Source organism: Cydia splendana, chromosome 26 (assembly GCF_910591565.1).
Source record: "Cydia splendana chromosome 26, ilCydSple1.2, whole genome shotgun sequence".
Classification (NCBI taxonomy): domain Eukaryota; kingdom Metazoa; phylum Arthropoda; class Insecta; order Lepidoptera; family Tortricidae; genus Cydia; species Cydia splendana.
In genome coordinates, this window is record NC_085985.1 from 5,185,847 (window position 1) to 5,212,593 (window position 26,747).

The window sequence follows — 26,747 nt, forward strand, 5'->3', positions numbered from 1 at the left end:
GGTGAGGGGCTTTTCAACCTACTTCAAGATATAAATAAATATAAAGATATACTTACCTACGATAAAATGTGCCTACTCCAACTGTTCAAAATTATTATTGTGGTAGGGTGTTAATATAATTATATTCCGGTTTAAAACAGACCATCACTACTAACTACTATCATGTGACGCTTAAAATGAGGTCGTGGTATAGTTTTCATATATAAAAACAGTTTGAGCACAATCAAGCCTTCAACCAGTCATGATTATCTAAGTATATAATATTTAAAACTTTCGCGTTTTGAACACATATTAACTCACATTTATAGACGGGTCTAACGCGAAATTTATTCAATTACCTTTATTTACCGATGTTTTATTTTGCTGGGACATCAGTTAGCCGCGACCACGACCAGTGAAACCTGTGTCGAAACGTCGGTAAATAAAGGTAATTGAATAAATTTCGCCTTAGAGCCGTCTATAAATGTGAGTTAATATGTATATGTGTATGTATATGTTTTTAGATGGAGGGTGACATCCGCAGTTCGAGTTCGGAAGTCAGCGACAGCTCGACCACCCACGCCCCCAACCGGGACAGGCAAATAGGCATCTAAGTCCGTCTTAAGGCCCCTGTACACAATGGGCCAGCGTGGGCCAGTCTGGGGGACGCATTTATGCGTTAGAGGGAGCAAGTGATATTGCTATCTCATTTTACCGCATGGCTGCGTCCCTGGGACTGGCCGGCGCTGGCCCATTGTGTACAGGGGTCTTTAGGATGGTATTCCATCTCAAAGAGAATATAATCACTATGTTCCATCTATCCAATATTTTGGTCCAATGTGTATTTGCATCTCACATTTTGCTTAGTGAGAGAGTGAGAGGCATTGCACATTGGACCAAGAAATTGGACAGATGGAATACCATCTTTAGTCACAGGTCTTCAATGTATAGCCGCCATCAGATATATCGGAGCGGTCAAGGCGCTCACAAATATCTGAACACGCGTCTATTGTCAAGGCGTTAGAGTGCGTGTTCAGATATTTTTGAGCACCTCGGCTGCACCGATATATCTGGTGGCGGCTGTACGAGAATAACGCTTCTGCTTAAAGATAATTGAAGTGTGAAAAGCTTCGAGCAACACCGGCTTCCGACACATCGGAAGGGAGGGGCCCAAGCGATATCTCACCGTACAAATCTTTCTGCCATTTTTCGCGGGGGGAAAGGTGCACACAGTCGCACTTCTCACACACTTAGATACAAAATCCAATCTGTAATGACGACACAAATACATAGAAAATGACACACGTCAAAGACAAATCTTGCAAACCTCGATCTCTTTTTGTGTACGGACGAGTGACAAGTGTCACAACACGCACACTAACACATTTTCGTTGAAGTATGTTATTGTATTCTGAGAGATGAGAAGTCGGATTTGTCGCTCGACCGATCCGCAATTTGTACTGAGCGAGCAAAATCGATAAATCCAACAATTACATGAGACTAAAGTATAATAATTGTGTTTGAATGTAATTAAACGTATGATATGTAAAAAAAATATTACATGTGAAATGTAACACTTTCTTTTTGTAAATTTGATGTCCCCGACCTCTTTTTATAACAAAAAACCGAGCAAACAGGCATTTTTGTGCAGCAGTGTTCACGCGCGCGTCTGGACTCGGTCTAGTGAAAAATCCAAGTGCAACTAGTTTTATTACCCGCGCTAGATTAGATTGACGCGCTAATCTTGTACCTCGGCAGAGGGGAAATAGTGCGAATGCCGCCTCCCTTCCGTGTTGCTCGAAGGTGAAAAGGGAAAATAACACGTATAATGTATATGAACATTTCATGACTGCGAAAGAGACAGACTATATACAAATGAAAAAAAAGGTTTCACAATTTCTGTTTAAATTTCTATTTTATTGGGCTTCAAAAATGTATTATGAAAGTAAATAAACGACAACATAATATTAATTATATATTATTATAACACAACATTACAATATTGCAGATCCAACAAAAAAAAATAAGTTACTCCAATTTCCCATGTCTAAAAGTAGCTCCGTTGTCTATGGTATTACCTCCTTATTTATAAATAAAACTTTACGGACCAGATTTAGTTCAATTATATTTTATCCCTTTCTTTCAAATACATAAGTCAAAATGACAGATAAAGACAAACGATTCATAGCTAATTCTGGCCAGTAACGAGTTTATGAATACCTAACTCCATTAGTCTATGAATTCTATGGAAATAATGTACAATCAAATACCTACATTTTAACGCTAGAATATTTTATTTACGACACAAATATGACCTAATGTACTTTTTATCATTAGCGGCCCAATATTTGTATATTTGGCAGGCAGGCCATTTTGAATCAATGGTTCGAGTATAGAATAGGGAATATTACGCAAAACTCTGCGTAGGGGCGCCACAACTAGTATCCATCACAATCTGGGTGGCGATTTTTGAATTTCGATCGTGCGATTTCGTCACTCGGAAAACGGTGAGATGCTAATTTTTGAAATACGAGCGATAGAAATTGGGAATCTAGTGGTATTGGCCACTCGTTTTCTATTCAATTAGTAGAATTTAAATGCCTAGTACTGGAGATATTATTCAACGAAATACATGAAATCGAGCGGTCGAATTTCAAAAATCGGCCCCCTGGGAGTCTACCGCGAAACAAGAAAATCGATGGTATTTTGAGGGTAGATTTTGTTTACTCTTTTTTAAATACCTAAAGATACAGACTTTCTTTATAGTAATCGAATTGGCATATATTGGACCATCGAGTGCGCCGACTTCTGGCCGAAAGATGTTTTTCGGAGGTTCCGGGGCAAACTGCCGAATCCGACACAAGAGCAGCCGATGTAACGGAGCCACGCCGTTTTGTCGACTAAATAGTGTTTAGTTTTAATGTTTATAAAATACATATGTATGTTAGTCTGTAAGGTATTTGTAATATGGGCCTTGTTGCCCGATTTAAATTTCTAAATTAATAAAATAATAATGTATATTAAATAGCGTAATTTTTTTATGTTATTATCCACAGAGGAAAATGAGAAGTACGTTTGTATGCGGGGGTTTTCAGAAAAAATGGTACCAATTGCTTTTTTTCTTGAAAAACCATAAACTATTGGGTTATTTAAAGATGAAAATGCGTTACAAAACTGTCATTATTTTTGGGACACATTTTTTTTCTTTTTAAATCGATAGTCTTTGTGATTCGTGATTTTCGAAAAAAAAGTTAATGTTCCGTGGCGCTCGGTGCAGTGTGATACTGCGGCTAGAGGCCTAGAGGCCTAGAGGCCTAGCGGCCGCAGCCGCCGCCCCCGCAGGCGGAGCGCTTGGGCGCGCGGTAGGAGGAGCCCCCCGCGCCGCCGCTGAGCGGCAGGAAGCCTGCGACAACACAACAATTCAATAATAAAACTCAGACATGTTACATACAATGTATACGCGTCACACAAATTTTTGGTCCAAAATCCATAGTTCCATCCAAGTTTCCGGTCCAAAGCGAGGAGCTTCATCTTTTGTTCACGCAACGCCGCTATTCATGAGATACAAGTAGGACTATATTTTTTTTGTCGTGAAAAAGTGCCATAGTGGCCTATTTTCTAAATAAGTGTCCGAGTTTAAGTTTAAGGCGCCGTAGGTTCAGAGCTTAGGTACCACTTTATAGATCACAATACGATTGCCAAAAAATTAATTAGCAATTTTGAGGTTTTTATCTAGTGACTTCATCAATACGAATCCTGATTTTTTGACTTTCGCTCGATATAAAAAATTCACGAACATCTAAAATGCACTTTAGAAATTTGTAACAATTTATGCACAAAAACTAAAAATATGCCTTTTTATTATTTTTGAGGGAACTCATCGATTACTTTTTTTGTTGAAACTTACAACAAATTAAAATTCAAAAACTGAGCACGCACATCTATCTCGCTCACGCTTACGCTCAGTGAGAGTGAGAGAAGAACACGATCACGAACCTACGAGTTCTAAGTTTAAGTTTGAAAATATTAGTGAGTACAACTCACCATCATCGGCGGACCCGAGCCGCCGGCCGCCGGCGCCGGGCAGGCGGCCATGCCTTTCTAGTAGCTCGATGGCCTCTCGCCTCTTCCTTTCTTCTTTCTGCAAAACAAGCATGTTTTACTGAGTGTGATAAACGCGTAAAACTCAACACGGATAGCGCTGCAATCTTATACAAAACTTTAAATTATTTTCTAACATCCAAAACGTTTGTTTGTGTTGTTGCAAATATTTCACCATCGATATAGCAATTTTCTTGTTTTTCATGCCCACCTCTTTCAGTCGGCCCTGAGTCTCTGTTCCTGCAACTCTAGCGCTCTTGACTCCTTACACCTCATCCTAAATGAGTGTTTCTTTTATTTTTTGCCATTCTTATTTATTGTGACCTTTTTTGCCACTTTTGTGTTATTTCTGCTCAGAATCACGAGCTCTTTCGATCCTAATGGGATAAAAAGATGTCCCAGAGATTTTATTCCTATTGTGTTACCATTTCCCCATAGTCCCCATACACTTTGTATGGCGGTAACAAAAAGGAAAGTTATAAAAATGTATGGAAATTTTAGGACACTTTTTTTCTCCTATAAGGATGAAAAGGGCTCGCGATCCTGACTAGAGATAACACAAAAGTGGCAAAAAAGGTCACAATATATAAAATGGCAAAAAATAAAAGAAACGCTTAAATAGCAAATAAAGAGGTATCCTCGACAATGTCCCACCTCTTTCTGCAGCTCGGCCGCCCGCGCGGAGTCGGCCCTCAGTCTCTGCTCCTGCCGCTCCCGTGCTCTTCTGACTGCCTCCTCACGTGCCAACATACGATCAGGGTCTGAAAATTCAATTCTATCAATTGAACTTGTTGTTTTTAGCTGCTACTTATATTTTAGCTTATTTCCGGGGATGTCAAATTCGTTCCCGTAATTATCCTTGCTATATATATATACTATCTATGTTTCTCGTTACAAAAAAAAGGAAAATGTGGAAGCAAGATAGAGAAAAATTCTTAGCTCCTGACCGGCTAGCATGAGTTGCGTTCTCCCGCGCGAATCCATACTTGAAGTCGCGCTAGATGTATGGAGTCGCGCGTGAGATTGCAACTCATGCTAGCAGGTCTGAAATGTGCGAGATCTTTTGCTGATTATGTTATTTGACTAAAGCACTTATACCTATCTACATATATATGTTACACAGTATACAATTTACTGTATCTGTTACGTTAGGTTAGTGCTTACTAGTGAGTACCCTACTTTGCATGTACATATATTTATATAATCCCTGTTTTTATATTTTAGATACAAAAATAAGAATATAATACTTATTTATAATAATTTCAGCCTATATACTTCCCACTGCTGGGCACAGGCCTCCTCTCACGCGTGACAGGGCTTGGGCTATAGTCCCCACGCTAGCCAAATCCGGATTGGGGACTTCACATACACCTTTGAATTTCTTCCCAGATGTATGCAGGTTTCCTCACAATGTGTTTCCTTCACCGAAAAGCTAGTGGTAAATATTAATATTTCGTACATAAGTTCCGAAAAACTCTTTGTTACGAGCTAGCCAGCAACCTCCGGATTGAAAGTCGGATGTCATATCCACTCGGCCACCACCACTTTTAAATATAATACAGATAACTCTTGCCTTTGTGGTACGCAGCGTCTTCCCTAGCTTGCTTCCACGCTTCAATCTTGGGCTGCAGCCAGTTCCAAATGATGACAGCTATGATGAGCCCCCCGAGGCATTGCCACCCGTAGTTGATCAGGAAGTTCGCCTCTGTAACAAAATGTTGGCAGTGACTATGTAGTCTGGTTGGTCATCTTAGGCTCACTTGTACCATCCCACTAACCCAGTGTCAAATTGTACTGGTAACCATGGTAACTCCAGGTTTAACCGGTTAACCCCGGGTTAGTGGATGGTGCAAGTCGCCCTTAAACTTTCAAAAAGTAACTATTTTGACCTAGGTATCCATTAAATCCCCAATCAACCCTGTGCCAGAAAATACTTACGAAAAGTGAACCAGTCATAGATCATCTGGAAGAACCAGGAGCTCCTCTGCTCCTTCACAACTTGACTGTCGTCCATAAACTCGTAATCCATGGTTCTGTAACAAATTAGATATGGTCAACCGGGTTCATGTTGTTTAAAAAAACTGGACAAGTGCGAGTCGGACGCGCCCACCGAGGGTTCCGTACTTTATAGTATTTGTTGTTATAGCGGCAACAGACATACATCATCTGTGAAAATTTCAACTGCCTAGCTATCACGGTTCATGAGATACAGCCTGGTGACAGATGGACGGACCGAGAGTGGAGTCTTTAAGTAATAGGGTCCCGTTTTACCCTTTGGGTACGGAACCCTAAAAATAGCTCCAATAGACGCAATAACCCCATAGTTGCGTTTACCATGGTTGACATTGCATTTTAGGTTTGCCTCTCAATTCTGGATACAAAGGCCATATGCAAAAATAGACCTAAGCCCTCCCAGAAATACACGTACAATGTGACTGGGCAACTCTACTGTCATGGGTGTCATAGATTCTCCAAGACCAAATTTGGCCACCCATATAAGATCTCACTTAAGAAAAGAATGGCAATCAAACCACTAGGGTCACCCAGGGATCAGATACTGGTATTTTTTGTATGGGAACGAAAACAGTATTTTTCCGATCTTTGTTAATTATTTCATTTCTAATTGGGCAATCTAATAATACGAAGTTGTTACCTAAATACACAACTGAGTCCTACATTTCGAGTATAAAATAATTCGAAAATGGTTTGGGGAAGTTTTTGCAAAGAACCGGTTCCAATCCCTGGTTCACCATCAACAAAATGGAGGAGGACTACACTGTATACACCATGGTATAATAATATACTCCGCCTGGTACTCTCTTCCGACCACGTGACTGACACAAGCCTACGTCATCATGCGACAGTGCTATATAATAATATGCAATAGCGCTATATAAAGTGGCAATGTTATCGTGATGTAGGCTTGTGTCACTCTGGGAAGAGAAGACCATGTTTTATTAGACTATGGTATACACCATTTATTGTCACAATAAAGCTGGGAACCTAATATTGCATGGACACATTACAAATCGGATTCATTCATAGATACAGGCCATGCCCCTTTGGAGCTGGGATTTGTTTTTGCCATTTTTACTATGCTTAATATATTGTTAGGTGTCTAGAGAAAAATGGCAAGTCCGGCATGTGCAACTAGGTGACCCAGTTAACCAAACTAATTAATAGTTATTTGTTTTACAAGGGGGCAAAGTTGTTGTTTAACCGCTCGTGCTAATATTGATACCCGAGCAAGCGAAAGATTCCAAAGTTGAACCACGAGCGTAGCGAGTGGTTCGAAAATGGAATCTTGAGCGTTGCGAGGGTTTCAAAGCACGAGGGTTAAACAAAATTTGCCTCCGAGTGAAACACAACATTTTTCACCACACCAACCCGAAGCAAATATTAAATGTAAAATATCAAACAAAATCAAACCAAATCAAATCCAAATGAAGTTTTTAAATATTTATCATCCAAAATCATCATTTAAAAGTCAATTCTACCAGCAAACATAAGAAAATAACTCAAAATTTGCATTTGATTACTTTGCCTCACATGTGAATAAAATGCAACTTTGCTATCAGTTTTTGAAGTGCAAAGTAAGCCTTTCCGAGCTGGTGTGGTGAAAAGCAATTTACTTACAATGTTAGTAATGCAAATAGCAATGTTAATGAAAATTCCTTCCTATTCAAATCATAAATACGAATATTGTGAAGTTCTCACGTTTATGTGAAATGCTTACGTTTAGAACAACAAAGCTGAAGCATTTTTAATTATTATATTTAATACGTCTTAGTACAATGCATATGTTATTTGAAGTATATTCAAGTTATTTGACACGAATGTTTTTTCTCATGAGGATCTTGCTACTATGGCAACGATTGCCATAGCGGTTAGTCTTCTGAAAGAAGGTATGTTTGGATAGAACATACTTCACACCCTCGGAAGCTTTAAGAATTTTAGGTTAAATTCTTAAGTCCCATTCTGGAACTCAAATCCTGTAGTCTGGGCCCGAATAGCGGCTTGGTAAATATGTCAGCGAGTTGGACTTCGCCAGAAACTTGTTTGACACTGAACTCTTCATTGCTTACACATTCTCTAACAAAGAAGTGTTTGAGTTTGATATGCTTGGTGCGCTTGTGATATTCGTATTTGGGGTTGTGCGCTAAGTAGACTGCTGACTTGTTGTCCAAGTTTAGGACTGGCTTTTCCGTTTTTGTTAGATCATTAAACAATCGATTCAGCCATAGTATTTCTTGAGCCGCTTCGCTCGCCGCTATGACTTCAGCCTCTGTTGAAGAAATGGAAACTGTGGTTTGCTTTTGGCTTCTCCAGCTTATAGCGGCGCCAGAGAATAAGCATACCATACCGGAAGTCGATCGTCCAGTAGACTGGTCTCCTCCATGATCTGCGTCGCTGTAGCAGACCAAGTGCGGCGTTGACTTTTTCGTAAATATTAGGCCCTTTTCTTTGGTCCCTTTCAGATATCTGAAGATGCGCTTAACTAGCATTACATCTTCCTTTGTAGGTGCTTCTAGATGTCTCGAGGCAACTCCAACAGCGTAGGAGATATCAGGCCTTGTACCTACGGACAGATATGCCAAAGCGCCTACGGCTTGCCTATAAGGGAAGTTCGACTTCATGTTTTCATCCGCTCCCGCATCATTATCTTTGATCAGGGGTGATGGTGCTGACTTGCAATGTGACATTCCATATTTTTCTAGGATTTTCTTGATGTATGACTTTTGGCATAGAGATATGGAGTCTTTTTGCACGTTTATTTCCATTCCAAGGAAGTAAGACGCAGGTTTTGTTGTGATTTTGAATCTAGCTTTTAGTTCCTTTAAAAACTCGTCACCTGCTGTCGTTGAGTTGTGCGCTACAAGTCCATCGTCCACGTAAAGAGCTATAGCGACCTTGGATTGGCCTTTGGTTCGCGTGAATAGGCATGGATCCGCTTCACTCTGCTTGAATCCAGTTTTCAGTAAAAACTCTGCTATGCAGGTATTCCAGCAGCGTGGCGCTTGCTTCAATCCATAAAGGCTGCGTTTTAATTTACAGACTCTTTTAGTTCCATCACGATAACCTTCGGGCTGTTTCATATATAGTTCTTCCTTAACTTCACCGTTTAGGAAGGCGGTCGTCACGTCGAACTGTGTCAGATTCAGGTTTTCACGAGTAGCGACAGCAAGCAGTGAACGTACGGTGCTCAGACGAACCACTGGGCTGAACGTTCTGTCGTAGTCCACTCCAGGTATCTGGGAATAGCCTTTGATGACCATTCTGGCCTTATACCTCTCGACGGAACCATCGGGGTTCATTTTTAACTTAAATACCCATTTGCATGGCAGGGCTTTGCGTCCTTTGGGTAGCTCGACCAGATCCCATGTTTGGTTGTCTTTCAATGAGTTGATTTCACTTTTCATTGCTTCTTGCCATTTTTCGCTGTCTGGCGATTCCATAGCCTCTTTGAAAGTTTCAGGTTCCTTCGGTTTATGAAGATTTTCAACTTCTTCAGCTGCAGCCAAAATAAAATCGTCGTACCTTTTTGGAGCTGCGATGGTAGACCTGTCTCTCAAAGTTCGAGGTGGAGTTGAAGTTGAAGCATGTGTATCAATTGTTTCATTTAGATCTTCTACATCTTCAATATCAGAAGGTTCGTCATCATCGATAAAGTTGTGGGAACCGGAAAGAGATTCGTACTCGCTTTCATAGTTTTGTGGTTCCGATTGTTGAACTTCTCCAGTGCTGTTGACCGAGTTTGGTTGCAACGTATCATCGAGATCTTCGTCTTCCGTGTCGCTACTGTCGTTTACTGGTGTGACTTCTCCATCTTCATTGTCGTCAAGCTGTATTGTTACTTGCTTACGTGGTAATCTTGACGGTTTTGAAGGTTCTGGAGATTCGAAGGAACAATCTTTGTTGAAAATATTGGTGATGTCGTTTTTGTTTGTGTTGTCGTAAAACATGGATTTCATCACACGGATGTCCTTCGATATTACCACTTTGTTTTTGGATGGTAGAAGAATCTTGAATGCTTTTGATGTTTCAGAGTAGCCAACGAACATGCCAGGAATTGCTTTTGGTGCGAATTTGTGACCATTGGTGCCTTTGATGAGAACAAAAGTTTTAGAGCCAAATATATACAGGTGGTGAATTATTGGTTTTCTACCAACCCATAGTTCGAATGGTGTTTTGTTTTCTATAGCACTGTTTAAGTTCCTGTTAGACAAATAGTTCGCTGTCATGATTGCTTCACCCCAGCATTTTAGTGGCGCGTTTGCGTCAATCATTAGGGCTCTAGCTTTTTCAATCAGGGTACGATTTTTTCTTTCTGCTAATCCATTTTGGTGCGCTGTGTGCGGGGCACTAAGTCTTCTCTGTATCCCGCAGCGTTTCAGATAAGCGTCAAAGTCCCTGTTGATATATTCGGTGCCATTATCGGATTGTAATACCTTCAGTTTGTTCCCCGTGTGCGTTTCTGTTAACTCTTTGAACTCTTTAAATTTTTCCAAGACTTCGCTCTTGCATTTCAGCAGGTAAACTCGACTGTATCGGGAGTAATCGTCGATGAATGTGACGAAGTACTTGTTACCGCCTATTGTGGGAGTTCGTATAGGTCCACAAACGTCAGAGTGAACAATTTGTAAGCGTTCAGTCGTTCTTTGAGTTGTTTTCTCGCGAGGAGCCGGTACTCGATGCATTTTTGCTTGAATGCACGCTTCACATTCCGGTAATGTCTCTTTAGGATTAAATTGCAAGCCAATTATGTTTTGATTTTGAAGTGCAAATTTCATGTCTTTGGTGTTCATGTGTCCCAATTTCTTATGCCAATCTTCGATGCTAGATGATTCAATTTTTGTGGTAATTGCAGGTGTTTCATCATCATCAGTGGCCAGGTTGTAGCACTCATGCTTGCTTGATTTAATATAATAGAGACCGTTTTCTTTGTAGGCAGTGAGAATAATCTTAGCTTTTTGATTGTTTACTATTGCCTTGTTTTTTGTGAATAGAACTGTACATCCAGCGTCCGTTATCTTGCTGACAGACATTAGGTTGGTGCATAAGCTAGGTACGTATAGTGTGTCTTTCAGGTGTGTGAGTGCATCACCGCTGCCATTTTTTGTAATAAAAGAGACTGTACCTTTCCCTTCAATGTCTGCAGTAAACTCTTCAGTTGCGAAGTTTAGTTGACTGGATGTTTTTTCAATTTTCTTAAACAGGCCTCTTTGGAACGTCATGTGAGAGGTACAGCCGCTGTCCACAATCCAATTGCTGTCTTCGAGCTTCTTATTTTTTGTTAGAAGACATTGCTGCGAAGCGATGTGGTTTCGATGAGATGTAGATTTTTGTTTTTGTTGTGGTTTCTCATTATTTTTATTCCAGCAGCTTGTACAAATTTTATGCGTTCTTCGTTTGAAAATGTTGCCTTTTCTCTTGCAAATTTTACAGGAAGCGTATAATGCTTCTTCTTGATATGAGGATCCAGGTACGTCATCATTGGTTACGTTATTGTTATGCCGGGCTTCAAACTCTTCTAGAATTTTCGTTTTAAGCTCATCTGGCTTAGGTAGAGTGTCCCGCGTTTCAATTGCAACCCTGAAATTCTCATATTCGGGAGAGAGACTGTATAACATCATGATGGTTAACAAGTCTTCGTTTATAGTAACGTCCATATCAGCCAGCTTGTCAACTGTGTCCATAAATTTGTTCAAGTGTGCTCGTACATCTTGATTGTCTAATTTAGTTAGGATCAGCTGTTTAAGTAGGGTCGCTTTACGCGCAGGTCCCTTACTGGCATAAGTGTTCTTTAATTTGTCCCATACTTCTTTAGCAGTGCCGCAGTTTTTAATTTGTTTAAGCTCGGACGGAGCGATAATCAGGACGAGTTCACATTTTGCTAATCGATCCTTTTCTTTTGTATCGGCAGTTGCATCAGCAGCCAAGGCTGTTTCAACATATTTAAATAATTTATGTCGTACTAGGACGGCTTCGGCTTGAATTACCCAAGTGTCGTAATTATCCTTCGTGAGTGGATCGATTTTTATGTTCGACATTTCGACTTGGTACTCGTACTTACAGTTTCACCTCTGCTACCATGTGAAGTTCTCACGTTTATGTGAAATACTTACGTTTAGAACAATAAAGCTGAAGCATTTTTAATTATTATATTTAATACGTCTTAGTACAATGATATGTTATTTGAAGTATATTCAAGTTATTTGACACGAATGTTTTTTCTCATGAGGATCTTGCTACTATGGCAACGATTGCCATAGCGGTTAGTCTTCTGAAAGAAGGTATGTTTGGATAGAACATACTTCACAAATATAATACGAACATCCGTGACTAAAATAATACGAACTATACATCAACGTTGTCTTATCAGGAGCATCCTGTTTTTTAACAATATTTCGAAATAATAGCAAAATATCATTTCTGCGGTCTCGCAGACAAATTAGAATAAGTATAAATGATGTTACTAACCTTTTTGATGGCAATCTATGTGTGGATTGTGGAAAACGTTATACGTGCTGCTATTTGAATTGGGGAATAGGAAATTAGAACAATATTTATTTCGTATTTACTATTTTCAAAGAAACTTACATACTTTTGTTGTAATAGAACACCCAATGACAGGACTAAATAACAAATGACATCATGACATGTAGGGCTACCGCCAATACCGAAAATCGTCAATTGCGGGCATTTTTCTCTGTCACTCTAATTACGCCTTCATTGGAGTAAAAGAGTAAGATCCCCGCAATTTGCGAATTTCGGTTTTCGCGGTAGCCCTAATGATGACATGCCACAAAGAGAGGTCCAAATTAATGACAAATATTTTAGATATAAATGTAATAATTACACTCATCAATTACTGTTGCCAAAAATTAGTTTTTGATTGAAATTACGTGTAAATATTACTTAAAATAAATGAAATAAAACTATGGCTCATGGCTCTGATTCATTTATCTTATTCCTTGTTAACAATAAATTTGTTGTACAATTCGGACTTTTTTGGCGTACAGTATTTAGACCAATCGGGCGAGAGTGCGTCACCGTCATATTTTAAGGCTCCTCTTCACACTATTTATTAATCTGTGTCTTCACGTTGGGCCAACTCCAACGCCCACGAGGGACGCAGCCATGCGGTAGAATGAGATAGCAATATCACTTGCTCCCTCTAACGCATAAATGCGTCCCTCGTTGGCGTTGGCCCAACGTGAAGAGGAGCCTTTACTTTGGACGATAAGCGCCCTCCACACTCATGCGCAATTCGCGGCGCGAAGCCGCGAACACGAGTGTGGAGTCGATTTCGCCGATTGTTCACGCCTTCGCGCCTTGTTCTCCGTTTTTTGTCGGTATTTCGGCCCGCGTCAAAGGAGACGCGAAGCGCGAACTTGCAAGACTCCACATTACACAATATTTTGGCTCCTCTGTGGCAAGATAAATATTAATTCTATTATGATATATTATATTAAGCAGCTGTATTTTACGGTTTTACAATAAAACAAAAACAGCTAAATCACGTATGATGCCATAGATAACTAACAGTTAAACTCGATCAGCTGATGCTTTTCCGCCATTTTGCCGCAAACCAAACTGCGAAATCGCCGTGAAGCGTGCGAGTGTGGAGTCATACGTCAACTTCGCGATATGTTCGCTCCGCGACGTCGCGCCGCGATTCACGCACATAGTCTGGAGGGGCCGGAGGGGGCTATATGATTGGCCATTATAAAATAGTGACTCTAGCACACCTCTGGCATGAGTATACATTGGTTTAATTTTTTTCTATGATTTATTTTAAAACACGGCGTGTTAATAACTACCTCAAACGATCCTTACCCGCAAACAAATGATTAAAAAAAAACAATAGTAGTGCAAATGTCAAACCGTGGACGCCGCGTATTTGCTAAAAGTTTAATTAGCTATATTTTACTGAATTAGTGGCCTCTAAAGTGTAGTGTGCCGGCCAAGATGCCGAATAAGTACTTTATTTACGCCGGCGGGCGTTGGTGCGAAGTGGACATGCGGCGGGGCCGCGTGGAGGGCTTTCGTCAACGCGCGCGTTTTTGCTACTTACGCGGCGGAAAGTTGGAAGTGGGACGCACTGCGACTATCTTGCGGGCGCTGCGGGCGCTGGCGGCCGGTGCCGGCGGCGCTGCGCGGGATTCCGCGCCTCTACTTCACCGGCGACGTCATAAGTAACTAATACTATATAATATTAGGTCCTTACCTATGAAATTGGCGTTTTTGTTCATAGATATAAGTCTGATCCTAGTTTTTTTTTTTTTACAAAAGTACATACACAATTACAATAAAACTACAGTGCACTCAATAAACAACGATTTTACATACAATTAATTGTTATTTTTTATTGTTAAGTGTTCAGAATTAAGCCTTGAAAATAGGTCTTTTCATGTGCTGTCGGTTCGAGTATTAAAATTACTTATATTTTTCTAATGGTACCAATTTTCAAGAAATGGAGATATTGAAAACATACCTTAAAGGTGTCAAAAATTACTGGAAAAATTTTGTTTGGTTTGAATTAGCCATCAAAAAAATATCCGCAAAATTAATTGTATGGAAATTCGTGTTTCGTTGAAATTCTCCGAACAAAACGCCAATTTCATAGGTAATGACCTAATATTATAGGCTGATAAGCGTTTGCTTAGTCAAAAAATTATCCAGATGCTACTGTGCAAATCAACATCCTCCAATTTAAATCATATTGCATTCAAAGGTCATATAAGACTAACAATAGCTTTTTCTAGGGTTCCGTAGCTAAAAACGGGACCTTTATATGCATTTTAGTAGCTTGGACATGCTACATACAGCTTGTATTGAGAAATCTTGATGCTTCTAACTTTTTTATAGTATGGTGAAACCTCCCTCCCATCTCCCATTGCTCTTCCGTCAAATTAAATTACTCTGATATTGGTACCACTGGTACCACTCTAGACATGGTATGCTAATCTACTCGGCAATCTTGAAGAGAAGAGCCAACCATGGTAAAAAATCATCAAACATCAAACATCAACATTTATTCAGGAAATAGGCCACAAGGGCACTTTTACACGTCATCATTGAATTTACATACAAGCAAAAATAATAACATCAACAATTTTATAAAATAAAACTAACAATTCAATGTAACATATAACAATTACTAAGAGATGTATATGGTCTCTTAATGTCGAATTACATAAAAAATACAGATACAAAACACAAAAAAGTTATAGAACTCAAAAAGAGCTACAAAATGACTACTTTATGTCCTCTCTATGTTAAGCTTCAGTGTCTTGAAAAACAATTACATAAAGAGCTGCATACGGCCCTAGAGCTTCTGTTGGCTAAAACCTGTTGCAAGCGACTGTTTACTTTGTTCATTAGGGCTTGTGCACAAATCACGCGAGGGGGGGTTTCACGACAGATCACTTTGGGGGAGGGGGATATGGAGACTTCACGTGTATTTTTCTACAGCTAACGAAACATGCCGAAACTAAGAAAAAATACCTTTATTTTGCTATATAATCTTTGTTTTGCTGTTCTAATTATCTTATTTCTTTCATCTTATTGTCCTGTGTATGTGTGTTTTATGGAATAAATGTCTTTCTTTCTTTAAATTTTGGAGCGTGTGGCCTTGACCGGTCGTATGGAATTAAAAAAAAAATACACTTGAGGTTATGTGGGGGAGGGGGGTAGCCTTTTGGCTCACCAAATATCACCAAGGGGGAGGGGGGATCAAAAAGAAAACACCTCGCATGATTTGTGCACAACCCCTTAGGAGTGGGAGAAATGCCCAAAAGTGGCCTCTTTCCAAAGGCCCAATCTGCTTCAATTTACCACCCACAGTGAATGGTTTACTTCTGTTTTTGAAATTGATTTTCATTCCGAGAACACTGAAAGAAAATTGTAGAAAAGTTTTGGAGATCGCCATTTCAACTGTTATTGACCCTTTATAGGGCAGAATCTGCATTGTAAAACTAAAATGACCACCCAGATCATTTTTATATGTTTTTCTTACATACAATTTTTAGGACTATTAAATAGCAAAGAGACTTGAATTGTGGATTTTTTGTAATCCGTCAAAAGGTTTAATTAACTAACTCTATAATAGTGTGTTTATTTGTGTGTGTATATAATGATGTTTTGTGTGCAGGCGGCGAGAGAGTGTGCGCGCGCACCGCTGCTGCTCCCAGCATCGCCATCATTCCAGGTACTAACTAATATTATTTTAAGTATTAATAGCCTGACACCCACCTATCCGACGTGGCCCTCACCTGGACGATGCTCGGCAAATGGAGACATGGTCGCCATAAATTTACTTGGCGCCGTTCTGTGGAGCAAAAGGTATATTGGGGGTGGGGTGGGAGGAGGCTACCCAAGCTGCCTTGTATCGGAATCAGTGAAAGAATATGATTCGTTCGAGCCCTACACCCCAGCAGGATGACACACAGCAGGTAACAGGATGAAAAGAAGAAGAAGATTAACAGCCTCCTAGCCTAGTCGGTAGTGACCTTGCTTAAGAAGCTGAAGGTCCCAGGTCCCTGGTAATGCTGTGTGTGTTGTGTGTATCACGAATATTTGTTCCTGATATTTTCTATCTATTTAAATAGATTTTGTTACAAAATCAACGTGTCAACGTGTTATCATTCCTATGTGTTCTAGATCTAGATGCGATGTAAACGCCAACGAGTTAGGCGACAAGGCAACCTCTTTAGCTGTCCAAGCCCAAGAGACTTCGCCGCGCAAAAGAAAAAGATCCGCCAGTGAAGAATCACACAGCAAAGCGAAGCAGATTAAGAGTGACGAAGCAACACAAAAAACTAAGTCTCCGCAAAAGAAGGCAGTAGAAGATAAAGAGGAGTTAATTGTGAAAAGTCTATTAGAAGACAGTAAGGAAAATAAGTCACCGCAAAAGAAAACTGGTGGGTATCTTTTTGTATTCCAATATAAGTATTAGGTGGGAACCATAATGGGAACTTGCCAAATATCCCTTTTTAGGGTTCCGTACCCAAAGGGAAAAACGGGACCCCTATTACTAAGACTCCACTGTCTGTCTGTCTCTGTCACCAGGCTGTATCTCATGAACCGTGATAGATAGACAGTTGAAATTTGCACAGATGATGTATTTCTGTTGCCGCTATAACAACAAATACTAAAAAGGTGGGCGAGTCTGACTCTTCATTTTCATTCGCAAAATATACCTTCTTTAAATGGCCCTAAAGTTTAAAATATCATCTATTTCTTACAAAATAAAAAGTTTGTTGAAACTATACATATAAGATTTTCAAATAGTTCGGGTACGCAAAACATCAATACAATTTAGCGAAGTTTTGTGTTTTGAGCATTGTATGGAGATAACAGCAGTATCTGAAATAAGTATTTGGCAAAAATTTCATTTTTGGGGCAAGCTTTTATCGCTGACTGTACTTTTTTTTCCACAGGCAACTAATACTCATCGAGACAATTCTAAAAACCCCAAACACAATTAGGTTTCGTTGTTTTATCACAGAGTTCCTATGGCCACCTCCGGTCTCCATCATCAGATCAGCTTGATGACACCATAATATTGCATTGTCACCCGACTTACGTATGTATGTAAAATTTCAGTTCAATCGGAAACCGGCACAGATTAATAAATAGTTACTACGTAACAGATACCTCATTCCCAAACAAAAGCAAAAATACCTACGCTATAATAGCCTACAGAACCTTAATAATAATACCTGCTGCTCAGGACAAGAAGAAATGTACCATAATTACGCGCACAAAGAGTCGAGACTGTGTTGCCCGCCGTTCGAGTCACGTGCCAACGCGTCATCGTAAGAATGCGCTAGGGTTGTAGCTAACTTACCTATGATGATTATTGTAATAAAACGAATGTTGCGAATCAAATATGTTTTAGTTTTAATATAATGATTTATAATTTTTTCATTTCTCGGAATTCTCTGTTATTAAAATTTTATAAGTAGTTGAAAATATCCTAAATCGCGTAAATAATTTTAATAAATATTCAGGAGCAAAGCAACGGACAATCAACGGTTTTTAAAAGTTGTAATACGGTGCTACCGGGCCGATTAATTATTACGTCGTCAAAATTATTTAAAAATACTTTTTCTAACCATTCAATATAATTAATTATTCAGGTGGGACCTTTAGCCCGCCATAAAAAGATGAATTTTTATTATAGGCTTTTTCCTTTGTTTTTTTGACTTTTTCACCCATCTACTGCACAATAATTACGTGGTTTCGGCATTTCGAAGCATAAGCGCGGGAAACGCGCGGTGCAATGCGGTGCGGCCGCTGAGGCGGGCGTTCGGCGGCCCTATGTCGGTTGTATCGTCGACGATACGCCGAGCGGTAGGCATATAGCGCGTGGCCTTGAGCGTGTGACGGAGGCCTGAAACCGGGAAGTGGATCAAATTTAACTTGCAAGATTTGATTACACACAGACAGACAGACAGACAACGGTCAGGTGAAACTAAATAAAAGCTTGTAAAATACACTAAATTAATAAAAAAACTAAATTGTACTTTCCTTATAGTTAATAATAATTATGTTCTATTATCCAATGATAGTAAAAGTACGAGCCCCGGAAGAAGAGAAACTAGTACAAAGTCTTCTAGAAAGCAGCTCCTCAGAAGACATAAAGGAACAGATACAGACACCTAAGAAGCCGGGACCAAGATCACGCAAAGAAACACAAAGAAGTCCGCAGAAGTTGCAGAAAGCCAAGACTGTAGTGAGAGGGAAAGAAGAACAGAAGTTAGTGCAGTCGCTGCTGCAGACCAGTTCTGATGATGAACAGGTATGGTTTATAAAAAAAAACTTATAGATAGACTGGTAACTGGTATTGGTGTGTGTTTCTAAACCCGTTTCCTTGGTTCGGCCTCCAAATATTCGGCACTTCAACCTAATAAATTGGCCGAATGCAAAAATATATATATATATATATATATATATATATATATATATATATATATATATATATATATTTTAATGTATTTAGAAACCAAACAGTCCTATAAACATATCAAAGACGCAATACAAAAGATGTACCGCAACAAAAGAAAATAACAACAAAAATACCGAGGTTCATAATTATAATATTCCGACCATCTCTAACACAAATGAAATACGAAGTACCAGTATTGATTTTTAGGGTTGCGTACCCAAAGGGACCCTATTACTAAGACACACCGCTGTCCGTCTGTCTGTCTGTCACCAGTATCTCATGAACCGTGGTAGCTAGGCAGTGGAAATTTTCACAGAATTTGTATTTCTGTTGCCGCTATAACAAATACTAAAAACAGAATATAATAAATATTTAAGTGGGACTCCCATACAACAAACGTGATATTTTTGCCGTTTTTCGCGTAATGGTACGGAACCCTTCGTGCGCGAGTCCGACTCGCACTTGGCCGGTTTTAGGAACTTATCTACCTCAACTTTGCCCAGGTTCCAAACAACCCTTCACCCAAATCTCAGCGGTCCCTCTCGGACAGCAGTTCCTCGTTGTCAGAGCAGAAAGAGATGTGCAAGGAGCTAGTAATCGATGACCATGACGTGAGGGTGCTGCGCCGGTTCTTGGCCAGGACTGTAGAAGCTGAGGAGCTCAAGAGGTTGGTAGTATTTTCTAAACTTTCACCCAAATCTGAGCGGTTCCTCTCAGTCAGCAGTTCCTCGTCGTCAGAGCAGAAGGAGGTGTGCAAGGAGCTGGTGATCGATGACCACGACGTGCGGGTGCTGCGCGGGTTCCTCGCCAGGACTGTAGAACCTGAGGAGCTCAATAGGTTGGTAGTATTTTCTAAACCTTCACCCAAATCTCAGCGGTTCCTCTCAGACAGCAGTTCCTCGTCGTCAGAGCAGAAAGAGATGTGCAAGGAGCTAGTAATCGATGACCATGACGTGAGGGTGCTGCGCCGGTTCTTGGCCAGGACTAGAAGCTGAGGAGCTCAAGAGGTTGGTAGTATTTTCCAAATCGATGAGGCCAGGGCTCGGAACCGGTATTTGAAATACCTGTTAATATCGTTCCCAAACCGTTATATTATTTCGTTCATTAAAAAACCGGTTAAATGATGGAACGCGAACAAAAAAAATACGTTCTCTCTCCTAACCGGTAAGAAGAGGGAACTGAATTTTATGGTTCACAAGGAACGATATAATACCGGTTACTCTTGGCTTGAAAAGCATCTCGCAAATCCACTGTACTTACTCGTTCTATCTCGCTTCGATATTTTCAATTTAACCGGTTAGTTTCGTTCCACAAAAACGGAAGGCGAACGAATTTGTCATAAATCAGTATTTCAATAGAACAGTTCTTTTACCGGTAACGGCAAACGGAAACGAAATCCTTTTCGTTCCCGGGTGAATGAACGAAACCGGTTTGAAAAATACAACGGTTTCCGAGCTCTGGATGAGGCTTTGGAGCATATTAAGGTTTTATTTTTATTCCATATTCCCCATAGCGGTGAAAAAGTATTTGGTAGCTGTTCATCAGTACCGTCTTTACCATAAGGGCACACGGGGCCCGTGCCCAGGGCCCCCATCCTCAGGGGGCCCCGAAGGACACCCATATAACCATTCCAGTCGCAGAATCACAAAGTGGTAACTAAATGTCAGATGTGTCGTAACAGAGTCCACACAATGTGTCTAGAATTGTTTCGAAACAAAGTGTCGTCGCCGTGTCTACACTTTTCCGTAACAAGGTGTCGACACATTTGTGTGCACTTTGCGTGCGGTTTGCGACTAAATCTGACAGCAAATTTGTGACAGCAAATGTCAATATAAAATACCTCTTGAAAACCAAGGTTTGTCAAACTACTATTAGTGTCTCGTGTGCTCGTAATTCTAGTAAGTCATCATGGGCAATGCAAATGATAATAATCGACCGAAACCATATAAACACCCAACACCCGTCAACCTTTTACAGAAAAGTTTTTAAAGAAATTCAATAAGCTACTTAGGTCAGGCAACGAATGCTCCAAAAGTTGTAGAGGGAAATGCTCGGAACACAATTTTTGACTCCGTAACTCGGTTTGACAAGTTAGGAGGTGAACATATCAAAAGTCCCCGGCCGTAGCCCTTGAGCGGGGGGGAGAGAGGGGGCTTTGAAGGTCCCATTTTCCCGTTTTTCGATTATATCTCGGAAACTATGCATCTCAGCGACATGGCCACTTATACAAAATGAAAGTTAATTTAATTTGTTACAAGTTTATTCCGTCAATTTTTTCGATATGTTGAATAGTTTTTGAGATATCCGCTCTTGAAAGTTTATTTAGGGCTCTCAATTTTATCTTGATATATCTATATCAGTGAAGGTGCTAGGCCGTGTTTGGTATCGTTTTCGTATAAATCTGGGGTGCTGAATCCATTTAAGATATCACATTGACACCATTCCACAAAATAAAAATAAATCTTTTTAGGGTTCCGTACCTCAAAAGGAAAAAACGGAACCCTTATAGGATCACTCGTGCGTCTGTATGTATGTCCGTCTGAATACACAAAATAGTTCTTTACCTATAGATGACAGGAAAACCTATTAGAAATGTGCAGTCAAGCGCGAGTCGGACTTAATGTACGGAACCCTTAATACGCGAGTCCGACTCGCACTTGGCCGGTTTTTTTGAAACTCTTCTTGACGCTTAACCGCTGAACCGATTTCGTTGAAATTTGGTATAGAAATAGTTTGCGTCCCGGAACAGGACATAGGATATCTCTTATAACCAAAATCATCTTTTGAAGGTGTGAAAAGTGGCGTGGAAATTTGTACGGGAAATCAATAACCGCTGAACCGATTTATATGAAATTTGGGATGGTCTACATCTTTGATTTAGTTAAAAATGATGAAAAAACATGACTTCAAACCTAAACTTAAACAGTATTAACTTCAAGAAGTCAATTCTGAATTCCCCCCTACACCTCATTTCACACCTTTAAAGGATGATTTTTGAGATAACTTATTATATCCTGTCTCGGGACTCAAAATATATGTGTACCAAATTTAAATTAAAACTGTTCAGCAGTTTAAGCGTGAAGAGGAGTTTAAAAGAAAGTATTTTAATAAGTTTATATGTTTTTACTTCGGAATGGTGTCAATGTGATACCCAGGGCCGGATTAACCCTAAGTCAAAGTAGGCAACTGCCTACGGGCCCCGCCTCGGCTAGGGGGCCCCGGCGGCTCAGCGCGCACCAAATAAAATATTGTTCCAGCATACGGTCAAAATTCATGGGTATATTTTTATTCTTATAATAACGAGTATGCTTTGTTATTGCTTTTTTTAACCATTCTTTAAATTAATGAAATACTGTAATAAAATTGAAGCAATACGTTACAGTTTAGTACCTATTGTAAAGTTGTAATAATAGGGGCTTTCAAGAAAAATGGTTCACTTTTTTCGAACAACCAACAACTTTTGGGGTATTTCGACTCAGAATCACGAGGACTATTGATTAAAACAAAGAAAGAAGACGAACGTGTCCCCAGTTTTTCATAGGAATGCTCGACCTTCAGCCTCTCTTTTTAACTCAATTTACCAATGGTTTGTGTTCCCCATCTCCTACTTCAGCTTAGCCTTTGGCCTCGCTGCGCGAAACTCGGACTGCGGTCTCGCTTTTTAATACAATGGACATTGGTTCGTGTTTGTGCTCAACTATTTATCCTGAAGCCTGATGATGATGAAGCACGGCTTTGACTTCGCATGAAAGCTCGCCTCACTGGGGCACTTCGGACTTTTAGTCCCAGATGAAGATCGATACATTCGATACCCGGCCTTTAACACGCTTTAACAATTTGCGATATTGTTACCAAAAATTTTGCGCTCGCTGCGCTCGCGTATATTTTTGCTACTTTACTTGACCCTGTATTATCTACATGTTAGCTTGACTGGTGAACGAATAGAGTTAGACCAAGAAAAGTCTGCAATGATTTTGATAACATACGCAGTGCAAGTGTTATTTATACTTACGTCATAATTTCATAGAAGTTTTGACCTTTAAAATAACACTTATACTGCGAGTGCTATCAAAATTGTTGCAGGCTTAACTTGGTCTAACTCTAGTAATTTAAGTAATTTTAACATATGGAAATTATTTATTATTAGGTTGATTCTAATCATGTGGCTCGGCGTTAGGCCTTATGGTCGGACAATCGCTGTTCAGCCTCGCAAAATATTAACTATTGAGAAAATCAACTTTGCGGCACTAGTTTAACTTAGCCTTTAGCCTCGCTTAAAATTTGCCATTAGAGGTACATCTTTGCTCACATCTTTGGTATTCCACTGGGAATTGGCCTTAAGCCCCATACTTGACGCGACGCGGAATCGGCAAAAACCGATAGTATAAAGCTTTATGTCCACGCAATAAGAGCGAAAAAGACATCGTTCGATTTGGATCGGCTCGGCTGACGCCTGAAGATTGAAATTAAAAACGCAAACTTATTTCCCTGTACTGAATATGCTGCGTGCAGAATTGACTGTAGGAGGCCCCGAGCCTCGCACTGCCTAGGGGCCCCGACATGCTTAATCCGGCCCTGGTGATACCTTAACTAAATTTGGTACTGCGAATTTATACGAAAACGATACCAAAACATGGCCTCGTAGCTTTACTGTTGTAGAAGTCAAAATAAAATTGAGAGCCCTAAATTCTTATTACTTGGCCAAACTTGTGTAGAAGGAAAAGGTAAAATAAAAGTCTTCGGCAGGAATATAAGACACAAATATATTTTTTTTTTGTGTTACTATTTCATTCATCAAATATAAACATACCTTGATTATACTATTCTAGTGAGATCCTCATAGATAAACAAAAACATTTACTTAAAAAATTACAAGGTCGAAATGTCACGGAACTTGTGAGAGTAATATGTGAAAAATATAAACTTTTATGACAAAAAAAATCTGGACACAATTTAAGAATCACCCAATTGCGTCGAGGAATCATCTGTATTTTTGCTTGTTTCATTACCTCCTCGCTTCTTTTTTGTCCTTTGTATTCTGTAGCAATTTGTTAGATCTGAAAATAAAGATAACTTGCGTCGTCACGGATGTCGATTTATAGGTTTTAGGGAGTGCAGAATTCGAAAACGATGATCATTTTATAATCCAAGATGGCGGCTACGTATTTTGTCATAAAAGTGGAATCCAAAATAGTCATCATTACCGAAATCTGCGCCCCCTACAACCTATAAAACGACATCCATGACGACTTTTATGACATAGTGCATGGCCGCCATCTTGGAATCCAAAATAGTCATCATTTTCGAAATCTGCGCCCCCTAAAACCTATAAAACGATATCCATGACGACTTTTATGACATAGTGCATTGCCGCCATTTTTAAATTGAAAATGTTATCATTTTCGAAATCTGCGCCCCCCAAAACCTATAAAACGACACCCATGACGACTTTTATGACATAGTGCATGGCCGCCATTTTGGATTCCAAAATGGTCATCATTTTCGAAAGCGGGGCCCCCTAAAACCTATAAAACGACATACATGACGACTTTTATGACATAGTGCATGGCCGCCATCTTGGAATCCAAAATGGTCATCATTTTCGAAATCTGCGCCCCCTAAAACCTATAAAACGACACCCATGACGACTTTTATGACATAGTGCATGGCCGCCATTTTGGAATCCAAAATGGTTATCATTTTCTAAATCTGCGCCCCCCAAAACCTATAAAACGACACCCATGACGACTTTTATGACATAGTGCATGGCCGCCATTTTGGATTTCAAAATGGTCATCATTTTCTAAATCGGGGCCCCCTAAAACCTATAAAACGACACCCATGACGACTTTTATGACATAGTGCATGGCCGCCATCTTGGAATCCAAAATAGTTATCATTTTCGAAATCTGCGCCCCCTAAAACCTATAAAACGACACCCATGACGACTTTTATGGCATAGTGCATGGCCGCCATTTTGGATTCCAAAATGGTCATCATTTTCAAAATTGGGGCCCCCTAAAACGTATAAAACGACATCCATGACGACTTTTATGACACAGTGCATGGCCGCCATTTCGGATTCCAAAATGGTCATTATTTTCGAAATCGGCACTCCCTAAAACCTATATATCGACACCCATCTCGACTTTTATGACAAAGTGTTTTGCTACCATCTGCATGCAAGACATTTCTATTATTTTTACGTACAAAAATGGCCCCCTGTCAACTTTCAATCGAGATTTAATCGATAATTTATTCGATTAATATTCAGATTAATTCAATTTCAATCTATGTTAGGTCGACTAAACTAATCGCGATTAAAATTTGAGAATTAACTTTTTTTATTCCATTAATTAGTCGAATAAACAGTTAATCGATTAATGCCCATCTCTGACCACGGCATTTTTACACTTTGAGAATATCTGAAAACAAATCAACACAAGGAGCCATTTTGCAAATCCAGTAACATACCAGTAACTTTGTTATTACTTTTGACAGCGCGTGTCATGTGTCAACACAGAGTCGACACAAAGTCGAAACATTGCAACTACTTTGTGACTGCAATATTTCTCAGCCTTAAACCATATTTATACATCATAATTAACAAGTTTCGTAGTATGTAAAGCGTTATTTCTGTTATTTAAGTATAGTATACGCATCGAAGTACTAAAAATGCTTCAAATAATATAGTTATGAACACAGGCACTGAGAAGTAAACAATTTCATTTCCGGCTAAACTAAAACAATGTGGTGGCGCGTTGATTATATTACACTTAGTTTATCAAATCACTCGAGCAGTTTAATTCCCCATAATAATTTAAGTCCTATTGTAATATAAATGCAAACAATATATAATTACGTCTTGTAATCCGTTTTAGAGATGGCGTATTAATGTCACTTATTTTTATTTAAGTATTTTTCCATCTGACAGTTTCCATTTGACAGGAACAAAATGAACGAATGAACGAATGATTTTGGCATAAAGTAGTCGCAAACCCGAAACAATGTGTGCACACGGCGACCACACTTTATGTCACTTTGTGTCATGTGTCGACCCTTCCCCATTTCTGGTAACTGTGTCGACACGGCGACGACTCTGCGACTGGAATTGTGACCGAAACAGGCGGTGTCGACACAAGATGTGTCAACACCGCGTCGTAACGGCGACTGGAAATGGTTGTATGGGCAGACAGTAACATTATATTTGATTACCTGTAAAAAATAGAAGGTCATAGTAGAAAAAAAATAGTTTAATTCGCTTTCTTTACTTTCCAAAAGGACCCCAAATTCTTATGTGCACAAGGGCCCCAGCATAGTTTAAGACTGGCCCATAGACTAGGAATCCTCTAGACGGAGTTTAGAGCAATTATTTCATCCAAAAAAACGGGGTTGCGGGGGACGAGGTGAGCGAGGTCCCGTGCCGTGATTGTTCCGTTCAAAGACACGGACGTCACACAAAGACACTTTGACTCGAAAATGGAGTAAAAATGAAAATGAAAATATTTCTTTTCAGGCAACTATTGGCCCATAGATAAATACCTTAAAACTAGCATAGGTACATATTATTACAAAATATATCTTAAAACTAAAAACACACAATTATGGCTGCGATGCAGTTCGCAACCCCGCAGTGTCAGGGAGCCGGCCGCGGAACCGCCGGAACTTGACACCCTTCGGCCAAAACTCCTCCTTGGTGAAGGTCGCTTGA

General features: G+C 39.8%; 2 protein-coding genes across 2 annotated transcripts in view; one reads left to right on the forward strand and one right to left on the reverse strand.

The window, feature by feature from the left end:
* Positions 1-3,234: 3,234 nt before the first annotated feature.
* LOC134803399 (selenoprotein S B-like) lies at positions 3,235-12,709 on the reverse strand. The gene is made up of 6 exons (XM_063776218.1): positions 12,682-12,709; positions 6,019-6,113; positions 5,654-5,785; positions 4,735-4,841; positions 4,024-4,120; positions 3,235-3,382 (listed from the first exon to the last, which is right to left on the reverse strand). The coding sequence occupies exons 2-6, from the start codon at positions 6,107-6,109 to the stop codon at positions 3,294-3,296; spliced, it is 516 nt and encodes a 171-aa protein (XP_063632288.1). The 5' UTR covers positions 6,110-6,113; positions 12,682-12,709; the 3' UTR covers positions 3,235-3,293.
* Positions 12,710-13,962: 1,253 nt separating this feature from the next.
* LOC134803553 (dentin sialophosphoprotein-like) overlaps positions 13,963-26,747 on the forward strand; it is a 31,994-nt gene continuing 19,209 nt past the window's right edge. Inside the window, exons 1-5 of the mRNA XM_063776351.1 lie at positions 13,963-14,279; positions 16,238-16,294; positions 16,747-17,006; positions 18,660-18,889; positions 19,540-19,703. Coding sequence (XP_063632421.1) covers positions 14,053-14,279; positions 16,238-16,294; positions 16,747-17,006; positions 18,660-18,889; positions 19,540-19,703 — 938 coding nt within the window. The 5' untranslated portion in view covers positions 13,963-14,052. The remainder of the gene's footprint in view (positions 14,280-16,237; positions 16,295-16,746; positions 17,007-18,659; positions 18,890-19,539; positions 19,704-26,747) is intronic.

Coding starts and splice junctions, on each gene's coding strand:
- LOC134803399 (XM_063776218.1), bottom strand. CDS start 6,109: ATGGATTACGAGTTTATGGACGACAGTCAAGTTGTGAAGGAGCAGAGG. Junction 4,842..5,653: donor AGACGCTGCGTACCACAAAG/GCAAGAGTTATC, acceptor TTGAATTTTCAG/ACCCTGATCGTATGTTGGCA. Junction 3,383..4,023: donor GCTCGGGTCCGCCGATGATG/GTGAGTTGTACT, acceptor GTGTTGTCGCAG/GCTTCCTGCCGCTCAGCGGC.